The sequence below is a fragment of the Eptatretus burgeri genome, chromosome 5 (assembly GCF_056783735.1).
Source record: "Eptatretus burgeri isolate ZD-2024b chromosome 5, Ebu_testis_v1, whole genome shotgun sequence".
In the NCBI taxonomy this organism is placed as follows: Eukaryota; Metazoa; Chordata; class Myxini; order Myxiniformes; family Myxinidae; genus Eptatretus; species Eptatretus burgeri.
In genome coordinates, this window is record NC_140965.1 from 78,987,676 (window position 1) to 79,002,886 (window position 15,211).

Below are 15,211 nucleotides of genomic sequence, written 5' to 3' on the forward strand. Positions count from 1 at the left end.
GAGGAAATATGGTAACTTATTTATTTATCGAAAGTCAGAGCTTTATGAATTATGAACTAAAGTAAGAATTTTGGTTTAATTTCACAGGATCTGACCTAACCATATGCTTCGTCATCTGACCATATGCTTGTTAAAGTGGTCATCTCTCTCGGCGATATTAGAGTATCACCTCTGCGCCGACGAGTCTAGTCTGCTCTTCAAGCATCTTCCATTTCTACTCTCTCCGACATCAACTCATCCTGGGAATTCTTTCAAAGAATATATATATATATATATATATATATATATATATATATATATATATATATATATATACATATATATATCTCTCTCTCTCTCTCTCTCTCTCTCTCTCTCTCTCTCTCTCTCTCTCTCTCTCTCTCTCTCTCTCTCTCTCTCTCTCTCTCTCTCTCTCTCTCTCTCTCTCTCTCTCTCTCTCTCTCTCTCTCTCTCTCTCTCTCTCTCTCTCTCTCTCTCTCTCTCTCTCTCTCTCTCTCTCTCTCTCTCTCTCTCTCTCTCTCTCTCTCTCTCTCTCTCTCTCTCTCTCTCTCTCTCTCTCTCTCTCTCTCTTTCTTTCTTTCTTTCTTACTGGATGACCTCCAGACACAAGTAAGTTTGTAAACATTCAGATTAGAGAGGTTCTGGGCTAAAAAGGTCAAAATCTCAATGATGGACAGTGCCAAGCTGATGATCCGGATGGACATTGAATCAGGCACTCAATGGGTTGAAGTAATTCGACAGATCTCTTGAAAATCAATGTTTTATTTTGGCGAGGCATCTCTGGTTAAGCTGTCTTTTCTTTTGCTGAATATTCCCAGATATTGTTTTTGCCTTTAACTCTCCTTCTTCCTCTATTCGCCTGATTGGATCACTTCCAGACACAAATAAGGTTGTTGACCTACCATTAGGAGGAGTTCTTGGCTAAAAGAGATGAAATGTCGATGATGGAGGGTGCTCAGCTGATGATCCAGATGGTCATTGAATCAGGCACCTCATAAGCTGAAATAATTAATCAGATGCTTCCTCTCCACCCTCTCTCTCTCCCATTTCTCTCTTTCTTTCTCTCTCTCTCTCTCTCTCTCTCTCTCTCTCTCTCTCTCTCTCTCTCTCTCTCTCTCTCTCTCTCTCTCTCTCTCTCTCTCTCTCTCTCTCTCTCTCTCTCTCTCTCTCTCTCTCTCTCTCTCTCTCTCTCTCTCACAGATTTATCTCCTCTCATCTTCAGTTGTCCGACCCTTCCTCCCACCCATGGTACACTGAAGCTTGCAGTGAGGCAGTTGTCCTGACACAACTTGCCTTTGCCTCACGGAAGGCAAATCTAACTGAAGCCAAGCTCATTTCCTTCCACAAAGCTCGGAACAAGTGTGTGTCTACCTTCAGGAGAGCCAGAACACAACATCTTTCTAATCTCAATTCTAAACTCTCAAACCTGTCTCCCTCCTCCAAATCCTGGTGGTATCTGGTTAAGTCTATTTCTGGTGTATGTTCCCCTTTCTTCCCTTCCATTACCTCAAATGGCTGCACAGCTGATATTGCACGTCAAAAGGCTGAATGCCTTAACTCGGTGTTTGCTTCGAAATCTTGTGTCCCAAATCCATCGCTTTCTGTACCCACCTTACCCAGTCGCACGCAGCTGTCCTTGGACTCTGTGTCCTTTTCTTCTGACAAGGTGGAGAGCTTGCTGTTAAACCTCAACTCAGATTCTGCAACCAGTCCAGACAGCATCAGCCCAAGTGTCCTAAAAACCTGCTCTGCTGCTCTTGCTCACCCACTCTCTGTTCTATTCACCCTCTCATTTGCTCAAGGTCATCTGCCATCTGCTTGGAAATCAGCAAACATTACTGCCCTGCATAAAAAAGGTGCAAAAACAGATCCCTGTAACTACAGACCAATCAGCCTTCTCCCAATCATCAGCAAGGTTATGGAATCCATAATCACTTTGAACATCAAATCCTTCCTCTTCTCCAATGGCTTGATTTCTGATCATCAATTTGGTTTCAGACCAAGTCACTATTCCCTGGACATGCTGCTTCTGCTTTCCTAACAATGGATGGAGATCCTCAATGCCGGGCATGAAATCAGAGCCAACTCCCTAGACATATCACGTGCTTTTGACACGGTTTGGCACCCTGCCCTGCTCACCAAACTCTCTTCCTATGGTATCCAAGGCCATCTCCACTCATGGTTCACAAACTTCCTCTCCTGTTGCAGTCAACGTGTGGCCATTCATGGAATTCTCTCATCTCCTCCTCCTGTCCAGGCTGGAGTTACTCAAGGCAGTGTTTTCGGCCCTGTGCTTTTTCTGGTTTTCATCAATGATCTCTCCAACTCTCTGGAAAATCCTCTTTATCTTTTTGCTGATGACTCCATTCTGCTGTACCATCTGTTATCCCTCAGATCAGCAAGCAGAAGCCTCTTCATTCTTTGCAGATCTGGATAAAATCACAAGCTTGTCAAACACTTGGAACATGTCTTTAAATCCTGACAAATCTCACACTCTCACGATGTCTCTCTGAAAGGACTGTCTGGAACCCCCCCCCCCCATCTACTTTCTCAACAATCATCTTGAAGAAGTCCTCTCATTCAAGCTTCTGGGTCTCGCTATCTGCCATGATCTTTCCTGGGAGAGCCACATTTCCAAGTTGACCTCCAAAGCCAGTCGCCGACTGGGGATCTTTCATCATGCAAAGTCCTTTATTGGCACACCTGAGCTCCTGATCACACACAACGCTGAGCTCCACACTTGAGCTACGCAGCCTGATGGAGTATTGCTCTCCGCTCTGGGCTGGTGCTCCCACTTCACACATTTCTCGACTTCACGCTGTAGAAACCAAGGCATTAGGATCATTGGTATCTTCCGTGGTGAAGCTGTCTTTAGGTTTCTCACACTCTCACCGCAGGCAGGTGAGTGGTCTTTCTGTCTTCTACCGTCTCCTCTCTGGCCTCGCCCTCTCCCACTTGCTCTGTCTGTGATCTGTCCACCCATATTCCTGCAGGGCACTAAAGGTTTGCCAGCAACCCCCTTCTCATGAAACTACCAAAATCAAGAATCACTGCTCACATTGACTTTTTCATTCCTCTTTTTCCCCACATCTGGAACAAACTTCCATACTCTCTTCATTCCCACTCTTCCCTTCAGGTCTTCAAAACAGCTGTTCACGACCATCTCTTATCGTCCCTCATTCAAAACCACGATCTTTTCTCCACCCGTTAATCCACCCAAAAGCCACCTCCTTCAAATTCCCTGCTTTCCTTCCTGAATGTCCCTGTAGTGTCCATCTTGTTTAGCGTGTACTCCGCCCCATCCCTCTCCCTTCCACAGATCTCCTAATGTCTCTGTTCCCCCATGTTTTGTGCTTCCTTCTCCTACCCTTCTTGTTTCCTGCTCCCTTTGTTAGACATTCTGTGTGTTAGCGAGCCTCAATATTGCATACAAAAAAAAGGAGAATAGTGAAGGTCTATTGCTCAAGTACATGTATGAAATTTCATGCATCAGTCTGTGCCTAAAGTATTCAAATTTTAGATGAAGCCTCCTTCAATCAAGCTTCTGTATCCAATCAAGCTTGATGCCTGGTGTTGGCTTTATGGTTAGAGTAGCGGGCTTTGTATCCTAGAGTCCTGAGTTCAAATCCTGCTCAGCTTTTTAATTAATACCAGGTGGGGTTAACTCAGCCTGTCATCCTTCTGAGGTTGGCAAAATGAGTGCCAGCATGCTGGTATCCTGTGTCGGAGTAGCGACCCGTCCAGGATGTGCCCAATATCCAAGGATGTGCCCAATATCCAGGATGTGCCCAATACCGCTGAAGCAGCACCAACGCTCTGCACAGAGTATGGTCTCAATCTCCTCCTCCTCCTGTATCTGCATGTCTGAGATAGCATCCAGCAATTCTTCATTCTTATCCTCTATCCCATTAAGTTAGAGTTGGTGGCTCAGGAAGCACATATTTTGGCCAAGTCTATCACAAACAAGCATGCTCATGTTGCAAGGACCAACGTGTTTTACACTTAATATCAATAACACATCGGTCCACTTAATATCATTGGTCAAGAATAACTACTACAGCAGATGTCTTAATGGACCCCGTTTCCCAAAAAATGTAATTTTCATTACATTTCCATCTTTGTTGTACTGTTTTTGGTGTGTCTTGGACTATTGTATTTCATTCCCGCAAACTTTTGAACACCTAACTTACATATGTATGTTGCCGAATGCCTTCATATTTCATGTGGTTTATATTTTAGGCGAATACATTTTAAAGGCATGCAAACACAAACATGTCCTTCTTGCTCACTTCTGAATATAAGAGTTATTGACGCCCCAGTGGTCAAGGTCATGGGATAAGGCTGCCACCATAAGGCATAATATCTCTAGAGGGTCCAACCAGCTCTAGGGGAAAGGTAAAGAAAGTGTGAGTAGCAGAAGAAAAATACGATTAGTTGTGACGGAAAAAATCACAAAATGTCCATCATCCTCAATATGGTAATTCCATGATTGATGTTCCATCATTTCCGGGACAACACCTACGATTTAACTTGTAATGCATGCCTGTAGTGGATGAGGTGGATGTTTAAACTGTACCTGAAATCCACCAGTTATAATCAGAGCAAACATGGACTGGCCGGTGCATAGCGCATGTCGCCAATTATGGTAGGGCACGTTATGGCGATAGTTTTTCTTGACACTTAGGATCCAACAACAGGCTACCTGAAAGGGTTAAACAGACCAGGATCCAAAGGACACAATAAAAAAAAATTCAGTCAACATCAATAATAATAATTTGAGCCTTTCAATGAGCTTAAATGACTGCACAAAGACACTTTGTGGAGGGATTATTAGTTTCTCAGTAATCACAAAAGGTTCTCAGCACATCTGGTGTTGGCTTCATGGTGAGGGTGGTGGCTGTGGGATCCTAGGATCCTGAGTTCAAATCTCTCTTTCCTCTTGAATTAATACCAGGTGGGGTTGACTCTGCCTGTCATCCTTCTGAGGTCGACAAAATGAGTGCCCACTTGCTGGTATCCTGTGTCGGAGTGGTGACCCGTCCAGGATTATACCCAATAGCCAAGGAGACTGCTTAGGCAGCACCAACGCTCTGCACAGAGGATGGTCCCCATGGAGTAATCACAAAATTGTTTTTTTCATTAATATCATATTCTATCTTGAGAACCTATTTTTCACTCACACTCCCTTTGACGCAATAATGTTCGAACAATCAAGAAAAATGGTCGGCAAAGGAGTGCTTTCCTCTTGATGCAAAAACCACAGGTTGGAAATTTCTTCTTGTTCAATGTTTTTTGAACGCCTACTGGTTTTTTTGTCAAGATTGCATGCAAGTGCAGTTGTTTGTCAAATTATACACCTACAGGTTTTTCAATGGGATTTACATGCTGTGAAACATATTCACCACTCTTACGTGCATCGGGTAAAATAAAAAAATATTCCAAAAGCTTTACTGCCACATCCTCCAACACCGTAACCATACCCAGGTTCCGATAAATATCTGGTGCGATTCAACATCGGAGCTTGTGGGAAACTTTTTATGAGGGTTATAGAGTGCTTGAATTGTTGTATGTAAGAATGCTCATTTTGATACTCACAAAGAGCTCAATCAGGATTGCAAAATGCACTATGGAACCATGATACGAAGGGAGAAGGGTGGGGGGGGGCAAAAAGTTTTCCCCCTTTTCAAAAGGTTTCAGAGCCAGAAACGTGACTTGTATCCCAATCCCATCAGAAAACGCACCCATCACTGAGAGACAACATGAGATCCTGGCCGGTGATGTAGAAAAGGACCAACGTCTGAGTCAAGATGTGCTGGTGCGGGTCCTCGTGGTTGGGCTTGGGAGGAAAACTCAGCTCCTTTTCCTCGGTTCTCCCATCTAAGGAACCACCTTCCAGACACTGTTCTCTGTTCTTTCACACTCTTCCCTCCAGAGCTTCAAGTAAGCAGTTCACCCTCATCTTTTGTCATCCACTATTCTGTCTCATGATCTTTATTACCCACATTCGCCTTTCCAAAAACCAACCATCTTACTTGCTAGTTTCAAGTGTTTCCTCTTCTCCCCCCATTCCATTTATCATGTTTGTTCATTCCCTTCATGCTTGTCCTACTGTCAGATTCACCTTGCTCTACCATGAGCCTTGCTCCTGCAAAGAAAAGAAAAAAGGTTTTGGCTTCCCCTTGTACTTGCACTTACCTGGTGTGTGATTTGGAAGGCTTGGAGTAAAGAGAGGTCATTGAACATTCCAAGACAAGCCATCATCGCTTGCTCATCTTGCATTTCAAAGCCATTGAAATCAAAGCTGAGTAGATCCAGAGTCTCCATTGAAGGAACTGGAAGAATCTGCACCCACAGTTGCATCACATATCTGTTTCGTACAGTTTAATGTTACCATGTAATTCCATGAGTAGTTCAATATGCCTGGTGTTGGCTTAATGGTTACGGTGGTGGGCTTTGGATCCTAGGGTCCTGAGTTAAAATCCCACTCCGCTGTTGAATTAATATCAGGGTGGGGTTGACTTTGCCTGTCATCCTGAAGTTGGCAAAATTAGTGCCAGCATGCTGGTATCCTGTGTCGGAGTGGTGACCTGTCGAGGATTACACCCAATAGCTAAGGAGACTGCTTAGGCAGCACCAATGCTCTGCACAGAGTATGATCCCGATGGATGGATGGATGGATGGATGGTAGTTCACCACTCCAATTCCATCAGTGGAGAATCTTGCCCACATTTCCTGACATGAGTGTTTTGCCCCACCTTGCTCGAAAGCTTTGGAATCAAGCACATGACGGAGGATTGAAGATGTTTTTTGTGAAACATTGTGTGGTAAGTTAATTTAAGTTGGCTGGTCTAAACTATACCGGATTACCTTCATTTTAAACTCTGCTTTTTTTTATCAGGATAATGTGATCAGTGATTATTTAAGGCAGTGTTGAAGTGCCCATCTCAAGTTTCCCTGGAAAGATGTTTTTTTTTTTAGAGTCAACTTCACAGTGTGGACTGTTGTCACCTATTTGTCAGATGAGAGGAGACCTGCAGATTACCCCATTCCTGAATATCATTAATTTTAATGGACCGTCTGATTGTGAACTGGTAATTCTCCTGATACGAGACGATCTCTTAATAATACTCTTCTGAAGAGGCTTAGAATCCAAATCCATAATACCACTCTGACAAAGGGGAAGCAAGTGACAGTTGTAAACAAATTACATTTGGCAACATCTCTACTGTATTCAAAGGGCATATAATTCCAGTGGCAGAAAGAAACTTGTCCTGTTCACAAGGAAAGTTAGGAATTACCCCAAACAAAACAAAACAAGAAACAAAGGCATGGCATTTGTTTCCCTCGCCAGAGGAGAGGGTATTGCATTTGTTGCTTACAAAATCGAAGAGTTTTCAAGTACATTGGTTATAGTCGATTTTGTTATTCTGCTTCTGTCTGTCTGTCTGTTTGTCTGTTTGTCACCTGCAGGTCACAGTTTTAAAGCAATCTCCACGAAACTTCAGCATGTGGTAGAATTTGTCATAAGGAATAAGCCTATTGATTTTGAGGTCAAATGGTCAAAAGGTCAACATAGGCCAAAGGTCAACAACTTAGGTGGGATTTCTAAAAATCCTCAATTTTCATCCGATTGACTTGAAATTTGAGGAGGATTTATACTTCAGATCACTGAATTCAACCAGAGAATTATTTTTGAGGTCAACATGGACCAAAAAGTTAATGTTGTCCAAAGATCAACAACTAAGGTGGTGTATTTCTAAAATCCTAAATTTTCATCCCATTGACTTAAAATTTGAAGAGGAGTTGCACATTTGGTCATTGTATTCAACCACCAATTATTTTTGAGATCAAATTTGTTTCATGGATTTTGCGAGTATCGGGTTCTGCACGACGTCTTCTTCTTGTTTATTTGTTTGTTTGTCTATCTGTCTGTCTGTTTGTCCGCACAGAACTTTGTGTTTTTCTCCACAACTGCTTGTCGGATTGAAACAAAATTTTCACCATAAGAGCAACTACTTGTGCAGAGTGTGTTCTTCATAATTATGACATCATAGGTCACGTGGTGTGGCAGCCATACTGGAAAACAGAAAAACTTTGGACCTCTATCTCTGAAACCACAGCAAGAAAAAGTGGAAACTTGGCAAATGGCAAGTATGTTCTCATGGGGAATAAGAATAAGTGTTTCATTATGATGTCACAATTGCATATGTAGAATACTACATCTGATCAGTGTGAAAAATTTTGAGGGTCATTTAGGGATAAAATGGCACAAGGAAAAAATAATTGATGATTTCATCGGTCACGTGATTCAGCAGCCATATTGTTTTTTTGTTTTTTTTTACTTCAAAAGTCTTCCTCTCTGAAATGGCTCAACAGATCGAGACTAAACTTTACAAGTATGACCACCGATCCATGAGGAACAAAAGGTTCACACATGTGGCATCATAGGTCACATTGTTTGGCAGCCATATTGGATTTACCTGAAAATCTATAAAAAAAAAAATCTTCTTCTCCAGAACAGCTGGACAGATCGAGGAGAAACCACACAAATGTGTCCCCATGCCTTGGGGCCACCAGAGTATTCACGAATAATTGATAAGTCACATGGTCTGGCAGCCATATCGGATTGAGCAAAAAACTTTAATAAAATATTGCTCTTGAATCGCTTAATCAATCGAAGTGAAACTTCACAATTTTGATCTAGTAGTGATGGAGAATATATATTTCAAATTTCAACCTGATCAGACACAAGGTCTGACAGCCAGAGTTGTTGAATTTTTAGATCTGGGTACTTTTTTTTTTTTTTTTGGAAGAAGGCTCACTTGGCTGTGTCTGAATAGGTTTGAGGGTAGAGGAGTTGCAGCTGAAATGTGAATCCTATCCAGGTTCCTCCTGATAACTTCATCTTTGCTTTTTCCTTGTTCAGGTTCCTTCTGAATACTCCAATGCAGGACTGTACCTATTTGGTCTTCCATTTGATTTGAATTGAATTAATTTTAATCCCATTCGGAATTCAATTGAATAATAATTCAAAATGTCATGAGTCAGGGTCAGGTGTCTGATCAAAGTGGGGTTGCATCAGAGCAGGACATATTGGTACCAGGTCATCACTGCCAGCAATTATGAAGTGGCAGTTCTAGTTATATCTCCAATTAATTATGTAACACACCAGAACACAAACGCCACACAAAACAAGTCCTGGCAAGGGTCTGCAATCTCTCATTGCTCTTTTGCTTGTTTCCTTTTGTAACACCAAATCAAAATAGTGTTGCTTTCAGTGAAAGTTGAAGTCTCCACCTCCAAAACACCAGTACTTTCTCTTTATCAATATGCTCACCTGCTCCATTACACACAAGCAAATGCAGACACAAGAGAAGGTTACTCTGTGCATCATGCGTGTGCCATATCGACATCCCTGAAACCCCCTGAAACTGAATCTAAGCATGATAACACATTGGTAGTGGGTGAGGGAGAGGAAGAGGGAGCTAGGGGGGAGAGGGTAGAGGTATATCGAGGGAAAGGGAGTGATGAAGGGAGGGAAAGGAATATGTATGGCAGTCAAGACACCACCCAGTCCAACGCTTAAACTACTATACTGAACACCGTGTGAGATCTATCCAAACAAGAATAAATTTGGTATTTCTGAGTAAACTAACTTTTTATGGTGTTGGTTGCAAAAGCTGATCTTATCTGTTGTGGTTGCAGTGCTTGTTGAATGTTTGGACAGCTGGTTAGCGTAGTATTGTACAGGTAGTTTCTTACATGGAATGATCATTATGCAATATAGGGCATCATGCAATGTATATTTTAAAATAAAGAAACAATAGTCACTGTAGAGCAGACAAATCACGTTTTACATTTTATCTGCTTCCTTGGGAAGATAAGGTAAACCACTTTTACCTGCAGTGGCTTTATTTCTTCTTCACGTGCCATCATGTGGTAAGACAGCACCTTGAAAAAAAAAAAAAAACCCAGAAGCCACACCAGATTATTTCACAGATTTTTCTACCCAATGTATTCCATTAGCTGGTTTGTTCTAAGTTTAGCCTTTGGTAACACTACTGGATGCTAAAACCAAACCCTGCTGGTTGTTTTAATGTCATTTTGCAGATTTCCAAGATCTAAACACGTCATGAGCTTTCTCCTCTGGATCACTCAATAGGTGGATGTGGGATTGGAGATAATTTTGGTTTACTTTTCAATTAAACAATGGTCCTGTGTTCGGGTACTTTGTGATATTTTATATCTCCACTTGCTGATGGGTAATGCAGTTGAACAATTTATTCCAAGTGGCGATAGGAATTAGAATATAAATGACAGTGTTCCAGAGATCAACCATGATAGCCCTCAAGCTCTTACAACACGCACATCTCCTTGGTTCACACTACCTCCAGCGTCACGGCTTGTTTGGCGACAGCTTTCGACACCATCTCGAACATGCGGGTGTTGTGGATGGCCATGCCACAGAAAAGTGCAAAAGCCACAACAAACTGCTCATCATTTTGGTTGAATGCAACCACTTCGTTTGTGCCCTCCTCCAATTTATTCACCAATTGACACACACCTGTAACAAACACAACCAGATGTGTGGATTTGTCATTAAAAGAACTATTCTCTTGAAATCAGTTAATTTCTTCTCTGGTATACAGATCTGTGATGCGGGAAGCATCATTGCATTGCAGATTCAGTGCCCCCCCCTCGTCTGTTTTGGCAGAGATTTGGAAATTTGTTTGGTGTGCCAGAAATAATTTACACACTACTCGTGGAAAGACACCGTGAGATTTTTAACACCACCATTTAATACAAATTGATGAAACACTTAGCTTGACATCAATCTGAGGGATGGTGGTTTTGTGATGTAACACTCTCAAGCTGTCGAACCCTGTCACTAGTGAAGGATTGTCAAGCTAACGAACCTATCAGTTTCCATGATCAGCCAATGGAAGAAGTTCCATCTCTTGAGCTTCTAGACTCACAATCTGCATAACCTCTCCTGGGTCAACCACATAACAAAACTGGACTCCAAAGTCAGACACAGACTGGGCACCCTCTGTCGACACAAGTCTTTCCTTGGAAAATCAGACCTACTCTCAGGATACAAAAGCCCTGTCCCCATAGCTCAATGCAGTCATGCTGTCTGCTATTGGCTCGCACCCCAGGATCACATCCATCTCTCCTTTATTCTATGGAATCTAAACTCTCAAAATTATTGGAATCTCCCGTGATGAGGCCGAAGCACAATGTCTGTTGCTCTCACATCGCATGTACATCAGTCATCTCTCTGCGTTTTATCACTTCTCCTCTTGTCGAGCTCTCTCAGTTCTCTGGGCCCTCTGGCCCTCCCCAGCTACTCCAGCATGCATGCACTCTTCTAAGAACTCCGTCCAGGTTAAACTCTCAAAATCCAGGCTGACTGCACACCAAAACTCATTTGTCCCTCACTTCTCTCATCTGTGGAACCACCTTGAAAAAAGGGCTTCAAGCAGGTGGTGCACCACCATCTCATGTCATTCCCCGTACTTACACTGCTCTGTCTCCTCTCTTCTTTTTCCTGTTCGTTCATTCCCTTGCTGATTGTGCATAGTTATTGCCCCACTACCCCACTGTCAGTTCAATTGTCAGCGTTCAAGAGCCTCACTGTCGTAGAGAAGGGGGAAAAAAACTGACAGTTCATAGTTGGGCCGAAACCAACCTTAGATAACACAGCTCAAATAACAGTGCTCTACATCCGTACCATTCTATCAGAACAATATCCCACGGTGTCCTTCACAAAGAGTAGTCGAGCAATCACTGGAACCATGGCCAAATTCCAAATTCCTGCCATAACCTATCGAGGGCATTGCATCAGGGGCACAGCTGCACTCTCAATGATGCTACACTGAAGCCTTGTGCTGCACATAAAAGAAGATCAGGACAATTATTTTTCAAATAATCATTAAACAACTTCCACGTGGCACGTAATCATTTGCACTTTCAAGGTGATGTCATGTTATTGTCCAGGTCCACTTGTATATGCCTATGGATGTTTAGAACAGTCCTCTCTTACAATAATTTCTGCCTCCATTTTCCATTATTATTATTATTATTATTATTATTTTCTCATGACGACCTCATGCTTCAGATAATTCTGAGAGATCTCACACAATCAGCTCAAAAAGAACTTCGAGACTACATGAAACCAAGTGTCTGCTGGAGAAAGGATGTGCACTCATCATTGAACTGTGTAGCCTGTGTTCAAATCTCGACGCAGTGATCAATGTTCACCCTGGTGTTTCACATGCAGAGTGATGCATCAACATGTATGCCATCCATCGGAAGGACATTAAGCTGGAGGACTCGTTTGCGAGCACTGGTTTTTGGTGGACGCTAAAAGCCCCAAATTGTCTTTTACAAAGAGGAGGCAGGATATCACCTGCACGCTGATGAACTTACAGTACATATTCCTGCCCATCTCAGTCGAGGATCCTGCGATGGAGTGACGAACAGTCCTCGACTGATTCCAGCCCTGAAAACATTTCTCGACTCAACGTGATATGCTCCAAAACGCTGTCAAGAGCTTGGGACTCCATTTTTCTTTACTTCATGTGAACTCAAAATGTGTTGTAAAGGTAAGTTGCAAGTCTGGTACCAATTCACCTTTAATCCTTTACATGGTTGCTCTTGTTTGATTTTGCTCACCCCTTTATTCAACAGCTGCCGGAAAAAAACCCCATAAAAGAGACCCAGAAAAATTCCAAACAGCAGCCGTTGTTCGAAATGGGAAGCAAATATATGAATGGAAAGTGGTAAGGATTCCACCATTTTGAATCTTTCAGGTCACATTATTCAGGCGCACGATCTGAAGCACCGTCCATTCTTCGGCTGCTATTAAAAAAAGTTACTTTGATCAAAGTCCCAAACTTGCAGCCTACAGCGCTTACTGATAAAATTAGGTTCTCTGAAGTTTTAAGTGTCATTCCTGAGCAATAGGACAAAATTAAATGTTCTGCTTACAGATTGAACTGTCCAAAAAGGATCTGATGAATGGTTCTTACCAATAACGGTGTCTTTCTTCCTGTTGCAAATGGGTGCACAAAGCAGGCTGTTGGTTTTACATTCCATTCCATCCTCATTCTGTCGGGAGACAGCGATGGTGTCCGTCGGTTCAAGAAGAAAATCCTTTTGCATTGGTTTTATACGTCACATTTTTATCATGATGATCTTTGGCTAAAATTATTTATGATGTACAACAATTTCAATAAAGCAGGTAATTATTAGGGTTTTTTAATAAAATCAATGGAATAATACCTTCATATTTTCCCCAAAAAAAACATTCCAATAAAATATCTCAAATAAAAATAATAACAAGATCAAGAATGGCTTTGCAATACATGTCCCCTACTGGTCCCAACTCCCAATGAACGAGATAAAAATTTGGCTCCGTTTTATGCACACTCAAGCCCATATATAACCTTTCTTACACACCGCGTTTCGTTCGTTTCTCGGCTTTGCCTATTTCATATTAAAAACAACCTGATATACATACAATGAAACAAAAACATGTGCGTCTTATGTGCATGTATATAATACATGGTGCTTAAATACCTGGTATCATTCCAATTACACTGTGCCATGGACTAACACCCAAGCCTGACGCAGTGTGACCACTCCTCATTTTCATAAATGCCAAGGTGAGCCAATGAAAAAAGCCAAGAATTCACAAGGTTTCGGAAAAGCGATGATAATAGAAAACCTACAGAAAACCAAGACGCCAAGGTGAACAACGAATAGCCAAGATATTGTGAAAAAAAGCCAAGGAGTGGTTACACTGAGCCTGAGGCCTGCCGATCTCTGTTGCTTCGTGAAATGGCGGCGCATTGTTCCATTGGGGTGGAGTCAGGCCAGCTGTCAAGCCGATGGATGTATAGCAGAGGGGTGGAGTCAGGGCAGCTAAACACTGACCCGTGTATGATATGTGATATTTTCTAAATTTAAAAAGGGTATAAGTCTGTGAAGAATTGATGAAATGCCCTGAAACTCGAACTTGTTCTGTAACTTATCATAATAATGCCTTGTTCCAAGTTTCAGTTGAATATGTTAAAGGGTATGGGGGAGAAAAAAAAATTCTGAAAAACCACAGGTGGGATGGACAGATGTACAGACGGGCAGATGGAGAGCAAACCTACAGTCCCCTCCAGTGAAACCTGTAAGAGACGAATAATAGTAATAACAACAACATAATTACCTCCGCCACAAAAGGTGTACGGAGGTTATGTTTTCATCCCTGTTTGTCTGTCTGTCCGTGATTTTCTATTTCTTTGTCTGTGAGTTGGATATCTCAAAAGGTTATGCACGGAATTGGAGGAAACTTGGTGAACATGTTGAGCGTGTGACAAAGTTGAATTCTTTGGATTTTGGTGAAGATCCGGATCTGGATCCAGAAACGAGAATTTCTAAAGTGATTCATAAAAATTGAGAGATGGGGAAAAAAACGATATGTATATCACAATATCTCAAAAAGTTGTGGACCAATTCTGATGAAACTTCGTAAACATAATGGGTGTGCGCCGAGAATAAGCTGATTAGATTTTGGTTCAGGTATGGATGCAAATCTGGCCTTTCAGTGGAATATAAAGCATAAATTGTTCAGCCTGGTGGAGGTATGTGCTCTCACGAATGTCATTCTAGTTTCTTTATGATTATGTAATGTAGAGATTAGCCAAACTTCACAAAAGCTTGAGTTTGTGAAAATTCAAATTTGAAGAGTTCACATTTTGGAAAACAAAAGTTTGCTGTCAGTGTGGAATTTGATGAATTGATGCAAAGAATTTGCAACGTTTGAGCTCCAATCATCTGTTCTACACTGTGCACACTAAAACCTGTGGTATTGGGACAGCTTGCCCACACATTAAATGAACCCTCCCAACCTGCATGCACATACACCCCCCCACCCCCAATCCATCCTCCCCCTGCATTCTCAACTCCAGCCCCTCCTTCACCCATTTACAAGCAGCAAGTGCATTAATAAATCTGTGTTATTGTGACATTTTCAACACTGTACTACTGGCTTTGATGGAATATTAACACTACATAGTTCAGAGAACACCTTACTCCATGCAGTCTTGAGAAAAAAGAACATGGGAGGAGCGTCTGCGAGTGCCAAATTTGATTGGTCGAGATGATGTAAAATTCTGTAATATTGTTTTGTCTAAGTACACTAAACGAAAGGTTT

General features: G+C 42.0%; 1 protein-coding gene and 1 long non-coding RNA gene across 9 annotated transcripts in view; one reads left to right on the plus strand and one right to left on the minus strand.

Annotated features, from left to right (window-relative positions):
* The window catches only part of LOC147026763 (uncharacterized), an 86,390-nt gene extending 75,955 nt beyond the window's left edge, over positions 1 to 10,435 (plus strand). Inside the window, exons 2-3 of the long non-coding RNA XR_015058496.1 lie at positions 5,733 to 5,940; positions 6,116 to 10,435. This is a non-coding gene — a long non-coding RNA (uncharacterized LOC147026763). The remainder of the gene's footprint in view (positions 1 to 5,732; positions 5,941 to 6,115) is intronic.
* PDE5A (phosphodiesterase 5A) overlaps positions 1 to 15,211 on the minus strand; it is a 133,774-nt gene that overhangs the window by 49,481 nt on the left and 69,082 nt on the right. For 7 of the 8 annotated variants that reach the window (XM_085882552.1, XM_085882553.1, XM_085882551.1 and 4 more), the window contains 6 exons: positions 13,035 to 13,113; positions 10,389 to 10,564; positions 9,901 to 9,951; positions 6,196 to 6,342; positions 4,577 to 4,702; positions 4,290 to 4,384 (listed from right to left, as the gene is read on the minus strand). In XM_085882552.1, the coding sequence (XP_085738678.1) occupies positions 4,290 to 4,384; positions 4,577 to 4,702; positions 6,196 to 6,342; positions 9,901 to 9,951; positions 10,389 to 10,564; positions 13,035 to 13,113 (674 nt within the window). The remainder of the gene's footprint in view (positions 1 to 4,289; positions 4,385 to 4,576; positions 4,703 to 6,195; positions 6,343 to 9,900; positions 9,952 to 10,388; positions 10,565 to 13,034; positions 13,114 to 15,211) is intronic. The other variant, XM_085882554.1, reaches the window with a different exon arrangement.